This window comes from Cucumis sativus, chromosome 6 (assembly GCF_000004075.3).
Source record: "Cucumis sativus cultivar 9930 chromosome 6, Cucumber_9930_V3, whole genome shotgun sequence".
Classification (NCBI taxonomy): Eukaryota; Viridiplantae; Streptophyta; class Magnoliopsida; order Cucurbitales; family Cucurbitaceae; genus Cucumis; species Cucumis sativus.
In genome coordinates, this window is record NC_026660.2 from 14,048,830 (window position 1) to 14,064,894 (window position 16,065).

Consider the following 16,065-nt stretch of genomic DNA (forward strand, 5'->3'; position numbering starts at 1 on the left):
GAAAGCATGGAACAAATTTAATTTTTTTTTTCTTTAAAGGAAATTTTGTGTGTAGCACATTATATTTTTTTCTTTCCTTTAAAAAACATTATTGATCTTATGATATTTGACATATATTATATTTTTTTAAGAATGTAAATAATGTAAATAATGTGCCAAATAATTGAAAACATGTTATCCAAAACAGAGAATGGTTAAGAAATTGTTGACATTTAGTCAAATTAATAAATAATTCAAAATTGTGTTTGATTTTTGAATTTGAAAAGATAGTAAAATTAGAAGTGTTTTGAAATAGTGTTTACGAGAAGATTTTTAATTTTAAATAGCATTATAGTAGCTATGGATGGTTATATAATAGTCTACACAATCTTTGTCACAAATGATTAATTCGATTTTTTAAATCAAGTCTAATGTTTTTTTTTTTTTTTTGCCTATTTCTTACCCATAATTTTTACATTTTTTGTAAGTATAATGGTTGAATGCAAAAAGAGAGCTGACTAGTAAGTGCAAAAAGAGATCTCACAAGCTTCTGCAAAAGCTAATCAAGCAACCCAAATCATAAACGAGGAGAAAAGTTGATTGGTTAAGCTTTGTTGTAGTAAAGAAGAAGTCAAAGTGAACATGGAACGTTCTTCACTCTCAAAGAACATCGCCAACATATAGATTATATACTTTTTCTGGTATTGACCCAAAAAACACAATCCAAGTGTATTTTTGGTGAGATGCATAGTTTAACTAAACCGTGTTATTACAAAATTTTTAATTACTAGGAACTCCTAATGAAACGAATACATTATTTTTATAATTACGAGGTAAAATGGAAACATACAAACTACTAAAAAAAGTTGCAATTCGATTATTGGGATTCAATCTACTCTCCATGAATGTTTCTTGAAATGAGAGTTTTTAAGCAGCTACAACTTGCTTATGTATAAAAGCAAAACCCTTTCTCAACGCCTACCTTCAGTTTTGGCTTTAGAGCTTCAAGTGATTTTTGCCCCTACTCAGATAAACCCTGAAGATCAGATGTTACAAAGGCTTCAATTCCACATGCAAAAATCATGTTCATGAACCAAAAGCACCTTAAGCTTCTCTTCGATATCTTTGAGCTCACTGGATAAAGAACTGATTTCTAAAGCAATCATCTCTACCCATATCCTCATCGTTCCCACTGTCTTTTAATAAGGTTGGCATGATAATCACAACAAAAGAAGAAGAAACTAAGATCAATTTAACAAATTTTATGTTGGGAAACTTTTTTAAGAACAACTACTTATAAACCAACCTTAGCTTTGGCCTCACATTCCTTGAATTTTCTAAAAGTAGATACCACCTGTCCGGGCAACCCACACCAACCAACCAAGAGTAAGTTAGTGTGAAAGACACTTATTTAATGAAGAATATGTAAAAGAGGTCATTCCAACTGTTACACATAATAGTATTGGAGGCAGATAACCTTGCCATACCTCATCAAGTTCTGATATTGATTGAGCTAGTTTTTGATACTCTGTGGGGTTTGAGACAATATCTGGATTGACCAGCTTAACCTAAATAATAATATCGATAGTGATTATTGTGTAGGAAAATATTAAAGCTATAACCAAATCAAAAGCATAATTGGAAATACATCAAAGATGTAAATGCAAATTTCAAAAGTGGGATCTACAGAATGTAAGGGGAAGAAACTCAAATAAAATTACTTTATTATTAGTTATAACGACTACTAATAGAGATTCCAGATACACCACAGTTCCACGTCCTCTTTCAGGAGGAAAGCAATGGTTAAAAATTAATTGTGAAAACTAAAGAAGGTCCTGTTCAAATCCTAACAGCAATAGGAAAGCAAGGAGTTATAAGGTGATCACTATAGGCCAAATCCAAAATGCATTCAATATTTGTCTTCCAATTTCATTATCAAGTGCATAGGCAAGGTCCCTAGTGAGGAAGTTATTCGTTCTTTTCTTCATTTTCTATAGCTCTAGAAGTAGCTAAATGGAATCGTCAAGCACCTAATCTATTAATTTTAAAACTCAAAAGTTCACCGCGGGATTCTAGTCACTGCTGAAACAACATAGAGTTCACTAGTTCCACAGTTAAATTAATTGCAAATTGCATTTCCTGGCATTTTCAAGAAAAAAAAAATGCACAAATCATAATATGATGAAGTAGAAAAATTTTGTGAGCTCGACTTTTCCAGGACATATCTTAGCTACTTCTCCTATTCCAGCTCGATAACCATTGTACTTTAACAATTGAAACATTAATCCAATAGTTAACAATGTTCTGCACTTTATGCCCTTTACATTTCCAACAACTTGATGCATACATCAGTAGTTAACACAGGCACGAGCTCTTAAATTCAATGCAAAATAAACAGTCCCATTCCAAGCATAGACACCAAATACAAACAATTGATGGACTTGAATCAGTGAAGAAATAAGAATGTCATTTAACAGCAAAGCACAAATTACCGATAATTTTTTCCACGTCTTCTCAGCAGATTCCAATTTCACGATCAAATAAGGTTCCTAAAATAAAGCAATCACCATCATCATTTTCCACAAATATGATTCGAACTAGTTTTACCACAAATTAATTTCTAGTAACTTGAAGAAAAACTCAGTGAACTCAAAGCATAACGAAACTCAAGTTCTGTTAAAGCCAATCCGAACAATAAGATATAGACATATTGTGTTCTCGAAAGAAAAACATTCAATAAATCTAACAGCCATGCAAATTAGAGTTGAAGCTCTAAAGGGAGGTGCAAAGCATTTTAAGTTCCAGAGAGCATCTTCTGAAGGCGATGAGCCCATAAGATGAAAAAAAGGCCTCAAGTGAGGAAGAAAGACGCCATCCAAACATGAAAAAAGGAAGAAAGGCAAGATTTTGGTAGCTCCAGACCTGAGGGAAGCCAACAAGGTGGCGAGGGAGGCAAGGCCCCAAAGTTTTAGCATTGCCAGCAAAGTGAAGGTAGAGAGGACCACAGCGACACTTTCCTTTCTGACGTGGCGCCTCCGAGAGTTTATGGACGCCCCAATTGGGGCGTTTGGATGGAGTAAGTTCTTCAAGGGACTTCCAAGATTCGATGGAGGTTGTCAAGAAATTCTACGCATTCAGATTACAACCACTACAAGGAATTTCAGATCAACCACACAACAATTTAACACTATTGGGAGAATCCACGAATTCTTGGTCAAGTAGAAGAACCTCCATGTGGAAGAAACAAATTGTGAACGTGTCGAAGACCTTGAAGTGTGGAAATGGAAGATCAAAGAGTTCCAGCTTCGCCAGTCGACAGGGACGTCAACTGTTTAAGTAGGGGAGAATGTCAAGAGCATGCTTGTCCAAGGCATTGTTTGCCCATGGCCGCATGGCCGAACATCCTCAAACCGCCTTATATTTATGTCTTATAACTTAGTTTAGCCATTTTGTTTCCTTTTGTTGTCGCCGACCTAGGGTGTGACGTTTCAAAATTTTCATATGCAAGTCTGTCATAGCTAAAAATGTTTAAAATGTACTATAGGGAAGACATAGTAGTTGAATCCCTGACCAAGCCTTGTTGCACTCTTTGCATTCTAATCTTTCTTTGCAATTAACAGTCTTCAATGCTTTCTTTAACAGATGTGTTTTCAATTCTTTTCTTCTCTTCTTGTCTTATAAAAATAAATTTCTCTCAAAACATGAAAGAGGCTATACCGTACTGCGTGCTTTTTTTGCGACTTCTGGATTTCATACAGCTTACTTGTTCACCGAGCTAGAACAAACGTCGCATAATCACCATCCCCTATTTGAAAATTTACGATTATGACAGCATGCGGTGAGGTGCACGCGGCATGTGTGGGCCCAAGCCAAGCATGCAACTGGCATTCTGATACTCTATGCACGTGCATGCTGCCTGCGCCCATGCCCGTGCAGCCAGCATTGTCATGACGTAGTTTTTGGGATGTTTGGTGTTTTGGGAAATTTTGAGCAAATTCTGGATGTTCGAGCATGCGGATGTTCTATGCAATGCAACCAGCAGCCCATATGTTCTATGTTCTCTTTACGGTCGTATGTGCACATTTGGTTAACTCTACTACTACTAATGGGAAAGTTGACGAGCCTATGCTGAATTCATCAGGAAAGGTGTACTTTGTTGAGCCCATTGAGGAGAAGGATACCTTCTTTTTTTCGAAGAGGTGTTTCAATGCCTAGGCCGTCTTTTGACAATGAGGTGTTAATATTACCTAGACTTCATGCTAAGAACGGGTTGTGAATTTATAATCAAGAATGCAGTTCGAGTATCATGTCTTTCAAATGATTTCCAACAGCTTGAATGTTTCTATAAGACAAGAATTTATGCTTAACTGTTTTAGAAAGCATGTTTTATAAAAATTGTCACTCACTAAGTCTTTCGACTTATCCTTTCAAATCATTTCTCACTTTTCAGGTATGGATTATGCATTCCCTAATGTTAAGCGTATTGCTTGCTGAGCCAACCAGTTACTAGAAATTGTTAAGTCATTTTGAAAGTTAGTTTTGACTTTGTAAGAAAAGTTCAGGATGAGCATGTCTATGTTTATTGTTAAAGTTCCAATGTTATAAGTTAGTTTAGTAAAAAGGTCACTGTCATGTTTAAAGCTTCTGCTGATGTATCACAATAGTTGTAACTAGTGGTTTAAGTTATTAGTTAAAGCATGTAGCTTGTGTATCGCTGTTTGTTTTGAGCATGCATTCATGTTGTAACTGGTAGTTAAGTTAGAAAGGTTAGTCGGTTGGTAAGTTTTGCCAAGGTATGGCAATCCTTGCCAACCCTCGCACCTTCTTTCAGAGCTAGATGTTGTTCAGAAAATAAGGAGCTTTGGGAGGGGGTGGTGACAACAACACCATCCCACTAGAGTACGCAAATGATGCATTATTGTTTAATTAAGTCATATATAACTTCCACAATTTGGATAGGAATTTAACTCATTAGAAGGTGTCCTATAGAATTTCTCAGTGAAAAGTTCAGAGAAGCTACAAACAAATGTCACTACCGAACAACAATCATATACATGGGTTAGGGCTTTGAGCAGCTGTGAACACAACTTAATAATAAATATGAAGTCGTCCTCTTTTCATCATTAGTCAGAAGAATTCTTAAACTTTCTAAAAATAATTGTCAAATAATTGATTATATAGTATGCCATTTATTTGGAATATACAATTTTTTCATTACCAGGAAAGGAGACTTCTCACTAAGTAAATGTAAAGAGACTAATGCTATAATTTGAATTGGAAAATATAATTTCATAATTAAGCATCGAATAGGGACTAGTTAAGAAGTACACACTTTAGTTTGCCAGAGTCCATGTTCTACACATGTTAGCCACTCTGTCATTGGTTTAGCAGTAAAACAAAGGATGTGTTTAGGAATGTGAGCCACACAAAAGGGAAAGAAAACAGAAGGCGCAGTGAGCCACACAAAAGGGATCGAAACGAATGTTCAGAAATATCGGAAGGATCGAAGAAATATGGAAGGAAAGACGAGGAAAAAACAACAGACCGGAGCAAGTTCAAGAAGGTAGAGATCCCGATCTTCAATGGAATAGACCCCGATTCATGGTTATTTTTCGCGCCGATCGTTATTTCAAATGCAAGATACACAAGTTGACTGACTCAGAGAAGTTAATGGTAGCGGTAATCAGTTATTAGGACCAGCTTTGGATTGGTATAGATCAATTGATGAATTGGAACAATTCAAGAGTTGGGAAGATTTGAAGCAAAGGTTGTTGTCCGATTTCAGAGACGATTCGGGATGGAACACTCGTAGGCAGATTCTTAAGGATTAAGCAGGAAACGACAGTAGGGGAATATAGAAACAGTTTCGATAAATATTTAGCTCCGGTAGCCTTCCTCCAGACCATAGTATTAGAAGAAACCTTTATGAATGGGCTAAGCCCATGGCATAAATCCGAAGTTGAAACGCTGGAGCCCATAGGTTTGGCCAAAGATGATGTAACTAGCCCTGAAATTGAAAATAGAGAGATGGTTCGTCGAGAATGTGGGCTTAGTAGTGTTTCGGGAATGAATCAACAATTCAAGCATAATAACGTAAAGCAAACCTCGACAGTAAACACCCAATCAGAAACCCACGGAAGGGAGCTGGCCAATGAGAAACGATTACGTTAAAAAGAGTGACGGCAGATGAAAAGAGGAGGGAAGGTCCGACCAAGCGTCTTTCCAACGCTGAATTTCAAGCACGGAGGGAAAACGGTCTGTGTTTTCAGTGTGAGGAGAAGTATCACGAGCTGGACATAGGCGTAAGGTGAAGGAACAGAAGGAATTACGGATGTTAGTAGTAAAGGAAATGGGAGAAGAACTGGAAATCATTGAGGATGAACACTTTGATGTGGAAAACGGAGGCCCAGACCATTGAAATTGAAAAAGTGGAGAATATGAATATAGAGCTGTCCATTAACTCAATTGTGGGGTTATCCAACCCTGGAACCATGAAACTGAAAGGGAAGATAAAAGAGACCAAAGTGGTAATAATCATCGACAGTGGAGCCACCCACAGTTTTATTGCAAAAAATTTTGTAACCACCCTTAGCCTACCAATGACAGAAAAACGTCCAACTATGGAGTGATTTTGGGGATCAGGGGTTGCGGTCAAAAGGAAAAGGAATCCGCAGTAATGTTGAAGTGACGGTAGGAGAGTGGAAAATTACAAACAACTTTTTACCCTTGGAATTAGGGGTGGTTGCACTCATTGGGCATGACTGAATTTGATATGAAAAATTTGGTGATGACATTCCGACATGGAGGAAGGAAGATAGAGATAAAGGGGGACCCTAGTGTCACCAAAACCCAAGTGAGCCTAAAGTCTATAATTAAGACATGGGGAGCTGATAATCACGGTTATTTGGTAGAATGTCGGGCCATGGAGGGAAGGCTAGCTGAGGAAGGCTTAGAGGATGAAGAAGTGCCAGCCACTGTTGACAACATGATCTCTCCTCTGTTGAGCAAATTTAATGATGTTTTTGATTGGTTGGAAGAGCTGCCTTCGAAGAGGAACATTGAGCACCATATACCCCTTCAGAAGGGGGTGGATCCAGTTAATGTCAGACCTTATCGTTACGCACATCGGCAAAAGGAGGAAATTGAAAGACTAGTTGATGAAATGTTGAAGACAGGCATCATATGACCGGGTACCAGTCTGTATTCCAGCCCAGTCCTTCTCGTGAAAAAGAAAGATGATAGCTGGCAATTTTGTGTAGATTATCGGGAGTTGAACAATGTCACTATCCCAGATAAGTTCCCAATTCCGGTCATAGATGAGTTATTCAATGAGCTGAATGGGGCCAACATGTTTTCGAAGATTTATTTAAAGGCGGGTTATCACCAAATCAGGATGCATCTGAGAGGTGTAGAGAAGACGGCCTTTCGAACACATGAGGGACACTATGAGTTCTTGGTCATGCCGTTTGAGCTAACCAATGCCCCCTCTACGTTCCAAGCATTAATGAACCACATCTTTAAGCCTTATATGAGAAGATTCGTATTAGTGTTTTTCGATGACATTTTGGTGTACAACAGGGGAGTAGAAGAACATGGACAGCATCTGGAAGTAGTCTTGGAGATCCTTCGAGAGAATGAATTGTATGTGAATTTAGCCAAATGTTGCTTTGCCAAAAGTAGAATAGGTTATTTGGGGCATTTCATATCCGAAAAGGGAGCTAAAGTTGATCCAGAAAAAATAAGGGCAATTAGGGAATGGTCGATTCCCACTAGTGTGCGAGAAGTTCGAGGTTTCTTAGGACTCAATTGATACTATAGGAAGTTTGGGCAGAATTATGGCAGTATCGAAAGCCCTTTGACACAGCTTTTGAAGACAGGAACTCATTGTTGGACTGAAGAAGCAAGTGCTGCCTTTGAGAAGTTGAAGATGGCAATGATGATTCTACCGACGTTAGCTATGCTGGACTTTAATCTACCACTCGAGATAGAAACATATGTATCTTGTTTTGGTGTGGGGCCGTTTTAGTACAAGCCAAGAGACAAATATCCTTCTTTAGTAAAACCTTATGCATGTGGGATAGAGCGCGACTGGTTTATGAAAGAGAATTGATAATAGTAAGTGTTTTGCGGTGCAAAGGTGGAGACCATATTTGTTAGGGAAGAAATTTACAGTGAAAACTGATCAGAAGTCGCTCAAATTTCGGCTAGAACAAAGGGTGATTCAACCCTAATACCAAAAATGGATAGCCAATCTTTTGGGATATTTCATTTGAGGTAGTCTGCAATCCTGGGATTGGAGAATAAGGCAGCCGATGCTCTATCTAGAACACCCCGTATAGTGCACTTAAATCAAATATCAGCCCCAACACTACTCGATTTAGTGGTGAGTCAAGAAGAGGAAAAGAGGGATCAATACCTACAGGAAATCCAGAAGAAAATAGAAAGAACAAAAAGTGAAAGTTCCAAACTTTTCAGTACAGCAAGGGGTATTGAAATACAAAGGAAGGTTGGTGATGTCAAAAACATCCGTTCTACTACCCACTATTCATGCATACCTATTCATGATTTTGTCTTTGGAGGACATTCAGGGTTCCTAAGAACGTACAAGAGGATGACCGGAGAGATTTACTAGGAAGGAATGAAGAAAAACATAAAGAAATACTATGAAGAATGTCTTGTATGCCAAAGGAATAAAACACTTGCATTATTACCTGCTGGATTGCTGCTGCCACTTGAGATTCCTAACACAGTGTGGTCGGATATTTCCATGGATTTTATAGATGGACTTCCAAAATCAGCTGGAAAAGAAGTGATTTTTGTGGTTGTAGATTGTCTGAGTAAGTATGCACATTTTTACAGCTATAAATCATTCTTACATGGCCAGCTTCGTAGCAGAAGTTTTTGTTAAAGAAGTGGTGAGATTGCACGGGTATCCGCAGTAAGTTGTATCGGATCAAGACAAAATCTTTATTAGTCATTTCTGGAAGGAAATGTTCAAGTTAGTGGGAACTAAAATAAATAGAAGGAAATGTTCAGGTTAGTGGGAACTATGCCCATATACACCAAGTTCGAATATAGAACTTGCTTCTTACTGAAAAAATAATGATTATTGGGACTTGCTATAAAGGGTATCCAATACTCGAAGTAAATGAATGATTACAAAATGATTGTTTCCTCAGTTTGAAGAAGAACAACAAAAAAGAAAAGAAGGATAAAAAAAAAAAAAAACAAACTTTCTTTTTGAAATTCTAAAAGAATCCAAAAAGACTTCAAAAGGTGCAACCAAGAAAGGAGGTCAAAGAAGGGCTCTGATAGACCCCCCTATCATACGTCAATATAGTCGAAAAAAAAAGAGAGAGATCACAAGGGAACACACATGCGAAGAAGAAAAGATTTAAAGGACTGTTAGAAGAAAAGATTTAAAAAGCTTGTTGGGCGTCGGTTAGATTTGAGGAGATTTAGGAGGGTCGTTAGGTGTTGATTAGAATAAATAAGGATAGGGAGGAAAGAGGAGGGTATGCTGAGTTTAGAAGAAAATTGACTCATGCTCTTCCTTGAGCGATAGGATAGCAGAGAGGGAATTAGATTGTTTTTCGAATTGAGTCCTCCTCAATTTGAGTGTTCTGATATTTTGATTTTCCTTGTAACTCATTCTTTGATTGAAGCAATAAAAGTTCTAATTGGATTTCCAAAAGAGTTCTATCAAATTGGTATCAGAGACAGTTTTTTCTGACCAAGAGGAAAATGATGGTCCAAACACGAATGAAGGAGAGAATGGAGGCGCACGACCAGGAGATGCATTTGATGAGAAGCGAGATAAGCAAAATTTCGACAATGAAAGAAATATTAGCCACGATCAGCGTACAGACAAAGAAGACTCACAAAATGTTGATAATGTTCATGGAATCGATTACCAGAGAGCATATCGTTATGAGTGAGAAAATGGCCGAGTCGAGTGTGCGAGAGACAGTATCAACAATAACGAATAAGAAGGAAGGCTCGATCGAAAAGGACCATGAGCACGAAACAAAGGATGGAAAGATAGAAGGAGAAGACGGAGCGAACGAGCATAATAAGTTCAAGAAGGTTGAGATGCCAGTTTTCAACACGGAAAATACCCAATTTTTGACCCTTTCGAGCAGATAGATATTTTCAGATACACAAATTGACTGATGCTGAGAAGGTCCTGGTTGCGACCATTAGTTTTGAAGGCCCGACGCTGAACTAGTATAGGGCGCAAGAAGCACACGACAAGTTTACCAGTTGGTCGAACCTCAAGGAGAGAATACTCATCCGTTTTCAATCAGCAAAAGAGGGGTCCATATGCGGACAATTTTTTAGGATCGGATAACAGACGACAGTAGAAGAATATCGAAACCAGTTATATAAGCTGATGGAACCGTTATCCGATCTACAAGACAGAGTGGTGGAGGAAACATTCATGAACGGTTTACTGCCGTGGATTAAAGCAGAAGTGGATTTTTGTCGTCCGGTCGACGTGGCTCAAATGGTGCACGCGGCTCAACTCGTAGAAAATCGAGAGATAATTCACAATGAGGCCAACCTTAAGGGGTACGCCCAAGGAAAATATCCGCCTCAAGGTTCTAGGCAAAATACGAGTGCTGCGACGGTGAACGATAGCGACAATAAGAGAAATACATTATTTTCGATGAGAACGATTACTCTGAGAACGACATCCAGAGAAGTTAAGAGAGGGGCAGGCAAAGCGATTGTTAGACGCGGAGTTTTCAAGTCAGGAAGGAAAAAGGACATTGTTTTCCGTTGTAATGAGATATATTATCATGATCATCGATGCAAAAACAGAGGGCAAAGAGAGTTGAGAATGTACGTGGTCAGGGCGAATGATGAAGAATTTGAAATCATAGAAGAAGTGGGAGAAAATGAATTGTTTGGAAATCACATAAGAAGATCATGTTGTCATCGAACTGTCAATTAATTCGGTGGTGGGGCTGAACAATCCGAGGACAATGAAGGTGAGGGGGAATATCAGTGAGCGAGAAGTTTTCATTTTCATTGATTGTGGAGCAACGCACAACTTCATCTCCGAAAAGATAGTAAAGGAGTTACAACTGGCCACGAAGGCAACGTCGCACTATGGTGTAATCTTGGGCTCGGGGGAGGCGATAAAAGGTAAAGGAGTATGTGAGGACGTGGAAATCAAGTTGAACGGGTGGAAGGTGGTGGAAAATTTGTTACCCTTAGAATTGAGAGGGGTAGATGTTGTGTTAGGAATGCAGTAGTTGTATTCATTGGGCATGACGGAAGTAGATTGGAGGAACCTCACAATGACTTTTGTGCAACAAGGAGAAAAGGTAGTGATAAGAGGAGACCCAAGTTTGACCAAATCCAGAGTGAGTCTCAAGAACATGATCAAAAGTGTGGAAGGATTCGTGATCGAGTGCCGAGCAATGGAGAGAGTCTTTGAGCCACAGGAAGATAACGGGATTGAAGAAGTATTAACTACTGATGAAGCAGTATCGGTCGTGTTGAAGAATTTTGAAGATGTTTCTAATTGGCCGAAGACACTACCCCCGCAAAGAAATATTGAACATCACATTCATTTGAAACAGGGCACTGATCTGGTAAATGTTCGACCCTATAGATACGCTTATCAACAGAAAGCTGAGATGGACAAACTTGTGGATGAGATGTTGACAGCGGGAATTATCCGTCCCAGCAACAGTCCATATCTAGTCCAGTTCTATTGGTAATGAAAAAAGATGGCAGCTGGCGTTTTTGCGTAGACTACCAAGCGCTGAACAATGTAACCATTCCAGACAAATTCCCTATTCCGGTGGTTAAGGAGCTTTTCGAATGAATTAAATGAAGCAAACTGGTTTTCAAAGATTGATTTGAAGGTGGGGTACCATCAGATCAAAATGTGTGGAGAAGACATCGAAAAAGCAGCATTCCGAACACATGATGGACACTATGAATTTATGGTTATGCCATTCGGCTTAACTAATGCCACATCCACTTTCCAAGCTCTGATGAACTCAACATTCAAACCATTTTTGCAGAAGTTCATATTAGTGTTTTTCGACGACATACTAATCTACAGTGAGAACTTGGAACACCATTTGAAGCACATTGGGTTAGCATTGGAAATCCTGAGAAAGAATGAGTTATATGCAAACAAGAAGAAGTGCAGCTTCGCACAAGAACGTATTGATTATTTGGGTCATATCATTTCAAGACAAGGAGTTGAAGTGGACCTTGAGAAAATCAGAGCAATCACGGAATGGCCTATACCCAGTAATATAAGAGAGGTACGGGGATTCCTAGGCCTCACCTGTAACTAAAGAAAGTTCGTTCAGCACTATGGCTCCATTGCCGCACCATTGATTCAACTACTTAGGAAAGGGGGATTCCAGTGGACTGAGGAGTCTAAGGAGGCATTCCAACAACTACAAAATGCGATGATGACCCTGCCCGTTTTGGCGTTGAAAAAATTTCAATGCCACATTTGAAATGGAAACCGATGCATCGGGATATGGGGTAGGAGTCGTACTCGTCCAAGCCAAGCGTCCCATAGCATACTTTAGTCATACGTTAGCCTCAAGAGATAGAGCCAAGCCTGTACATAAAAGGGAATTAATGGCAGTGGTCTTGCATGTGCAACGATGGCGACCATATCTGTTGGGGAGAAAATTTATTGTGAAGACCGATCAGAAATCCTTGAAGTTCTTGTTAGAACAAAGAGTGATACAGCTTCAGTATCAGAAATGGGTAGCGAAGCTAACGGGATACTCATTTGAGGTGGTCTACAAACTCAGCTTGGAGAATAAAGCAGTAGACGCCTTGTCTTGGATGCCTCCTACAATTAACCTCGGTAGCATAACAGCTCCTACATTGGTTGACATTCTGGTGACTAAAAAGGAAGTCAAAGCGTATGAAAAATTAAGCAAAATAATGGAAGAACTACAAGCAATGGAAGAAGTAACAGAGGGTAAATTCTCCATCCGACAAGGTATGTTAAGATATAAGGATAAGTTTGTGTTGTCCAAAACATCTACATTGATACCCACAATCCTACATACTTACCATGATTCGGTACTTGTGAGGAATGTGTAATATGTCAGAAGAACAAGTCCCTAGTGTAACGAGCATACTTGTCCAAGGTGTGTTTACCTATGGCCGTATGCTCCGATTAGCCCCAATTTACCTTGTCTTTATGTCTTGCACGTAGCTTAGGTAGTTGCTTTCAATTTCAAGTCGATATGCTTGGGTGTGACGTTTCGGCATTTTCATATGTTAAAAATGTACTATAGGGGAGGCATACCTGTTGAATCCCTGCCCAAGCCTTGTCGTACTCTTTGCAGTCTATGCTTTCTTATTGCAATTGACAGTCTTCAATGCTTGTTTTAACAACGTTTTCAATCAATTTAATCATCTTTCATGTTTTCTAAAACTATTTTTCCAAGAACGTGAGGGGAGGTTGAAGTATGTGTTAAAGTTGTCTGCGATTTGCAGATTTTGATCGGCTGACTTGTTCGCCGAGCTAGAACAAGTGCCGCACAATCGTTCACAATCGTGTATGGGTTTCGTAAGGGTTACACAGTAAAGGAAGAGTAAGAATTTGAGTGGAGAAACTCCAAATTGGGATCAACACGTGGGCAACAACATGGCTTCTCACCAACATGAGAACTCAAAAGAGACAGCAGATATTCTAGAGAAGCCAATGAACTCTTGGGATGTGAATCTGCACTTTCCTGCAATAGTTTGAGTGTGAATTAGTTCTCTGAAAACACCTGCAGAGGATAATCCACGGCAAAACAGAATAACTATAAAAAAACCACTTGCAAGTAGAAGAAAAAGGAAGTACATTTATACCTTCCCTGTCAAAGTGATATCCCTCATCAACGGATATGCATTTCTTTCCAGGAAGTAGCCAACAATTTTACAAACCCATGGGAGTTTAGGTTGTAATAAGAAAACAATTGTGTCCAACAATAGAGTTGCAGGTGTGTTAGAGTTCACAGGTGCAGCCAAAAGTTGATTCCTCAATTGGTTTCTATCAAGAACAACATCAAGTAAGAATAATTCGGAGGAAAAATAAAGGCAACTTATCATATATATAAATATGATTAGTCTGAATTCGTTTGCGGAAGGTAAAAAAACCTTTATGTCAATTATATATATCTGAACAAAATCTAAGAAATATATCACTTTTCAACAAAAGAAATATATCATATACAATTAAAGGATCATAGCATAGAAAGCCAACAAAATCAACAATGATAGATCAAACATCTGTTTTTCCATTCAAAACGTTAAAAAGGATAAGTTTTTAATAAGGAATGTTGAAATGGAAAAAACTAATTACCTATTATGGTGTACAATCTGGATGCAAGCATATGCAAATTTCTTAACTCTGTAATCCACTAAGGCCTTGTTAAGTACATAATCCTTGCTAGCGAAAATGCTCAACATATCCCCTATATATGTAAGAGAGAGAAAGGTTAGAAAGTACTAACACTAAGAGATATGTGCTATCAATTAGAAACACTTTAAGATGACATTATCAATTAGAAAACCAAGTATTAAGCAACATAAGGGAAAATAACAAACAAGGGCACCACAGTGGTTCAGAAACCAATCAATATTTCCATTTGTCACTTTTATAATAATTTCCCAAGGGAAAATCCTCATAATAAGCTTGAGTACCACCTAATAACGTGTTCAAATGTTACCATAAGCAAAAATGAGTGATCCTAAAATTCATATGACAAGGAAAGTCGTCAACTAGCAACCGCCAAATAACAGTTATATGGCTAGAATTAGTTTTCTCCAACTTCAAGAAAATAAAACATATTAAAACAAAAGGAATTATGGTGCAAAATAATGAATATGCTGCAAAGGTAAGAAGTTTCTGAAGGTAAAAATGGTCAATAAAAAACAACATATAATTTGACGTAAATCAAAGTAGAATTATTTCTCGCAATGAATTCTCTGCCAATAATGGCTAAGAGAAGGGGTATTTATTGAGAATTAGTTGGCCAGGCAGAAATCATCTAGGGCATAGTATTGTTTTAGGTCTGCGACATTAAAAACATAATGAATGTGTAAGTCTGGTGGTAGTTCTATTTTGTAAGCATTATCTCCGATCCTCTTTAGGACACGGAATGGTCCTAATTGTCTGTCTTTTAGTTTGTTGTATGTTTCGGTTGGAAATCGATTTTTTCTTAGGTGAATCATTACTAAATCTCCCTTGGTAAAGGTAGTTTGTCTTCTTTTTCTGTCTGTTGCGTCTTTGTAGGACTGAGTTGTTTCTTTTAGGTGATTGTGGACTTCTTCGTGTAAATTCTGGATTTTTTCTATCATCTTTTCTGCCTCTGATAGTTAGGGAACTCAACACATTTTACTTGACCTAACCAAGATGGCTCTTTGTATGTATATTGCATGTGTTGTTTGTTTTTTTCTATAGCTCTTGATTGTCTCACTTTTTTACGTTTTGCATTTGCAATTCTCTTTTCTTTCTTTGGTATGCAATGTGGTAACAAGGTCTTGCTAGAACCGGTGGGCTAACCTTTCTATGGTTCTAAACTTAGTTTCTAAGTTTGACTGCTCCCTTCGGAGTGACAACAAGCCTCGTTTTTCTCCCTACTATGGAACGGGGAGGATTCATTTTCTTTTCAAAGCCCTCGTCAAACTCAATGCTAAGTTTGACTGCTCCCTTCGGAGTGACAACAAGCCTTGTTTTCCCCTAATGTGGATCGGGGAGGATTCCTTCTCTTTTCAAAGCCCTCATCAAACTCGATGCTGTGTTTAGAACGCTAAGAGTAGGTGGTCTGGTTTTGGTTAGGCCAAAAGTGAAGTTTTCCCCCATTTTTTATGGGCTTTTTCTAATGTATATTGGATATGTTGTTTGATTTTTTTTATAGCTCTTGATTGTCTTACTGTTTTATGTTTTGCATTGTCAAGTCTCTGTTTTCTTTCTTTGGTATGCAATGTGGTAACTAGGTCTTGCTAGAACCGGTAGGCTAACCTTTCTATGGTTCTACATTTAGTTCCTAATTAAGTTTGATTGCTCCCTTCGGAGTGACAATAAGTTTTGTTAATGTC

At 38.3% G+C, this 16,065-nt stretch overlaps 1 protein-coding gene across 3 annotated transcripts; it reads right to left on the minus strand.

Annotated features, from left to right (window-relative positions):
- Positions 1–1,150: 1,150 nt before the first annotated feature.
- LOC116404550 (E3 ubiquitin-protein ligase UPL6-like) lies at positions 1,151–15,459 on the minus strand. Of its 3 annotated transcripts, none has more exons than XR_004217409.1 (7): positions 14,327–15,459; positions 13,834–14,014; positions 13,637–13,712; positions 2,472–2,528; positions 1,467–1,547; positions 1,286–1,333; positions 1,151–1,175 (listed from the first exon to the last, which is right to left on the minus strand). XR_004217409.1 is itself a non-coding variant. In XM_031887281.1 (5 exons), the coding sequence occupies exons 1-4, from the start codon at positions 14,431–14,433 to the stop codon at positions 1,543–1,545; spliced, it is 369 nt and encodes a 122-aa protein (XP_031743141.1). In that variant the 5' UTR covers positions 14,434–15,459; the 3' UTR covers positions 1,286–1,333; positions 1,467–1,542. The 3 variants fall into 3 exon arrangements, 1 of the variants encoding a protein (XP_031743141.1); XR_004217410.1 differs by having other exon boundaries at positions 1,152–1,171; XM_031887281.1 differs by lacking the exons at positions 1,151–1,175; positions 2,472–2,528.
- Positions 15,460–16,065: the final 606 nt, after the last annotated feature.

Coding starts and splice junctions, on each gene's coding strand:
- LOC116404550 (XM_031887281.1), bottom strand. CDS start 14,433: ATGTTGAGCATTTTCGCTAGCAAGGATTATGTACTTAACAAGGCCTTA. Junction 14,015..14,326: donor CAGATTGTACACCATAATAG/GTAATTAGTTTT, acceptor TGTTCTTGATAG/AAACCAATTGAGGAATCAAC. Junction 13,713..13,833: donor ATATCACTTTGACAGGGAAG/GTATAAATGTAC, acceptor AAACTATTGCAG/GAAAGTGCAGATTCACATCC.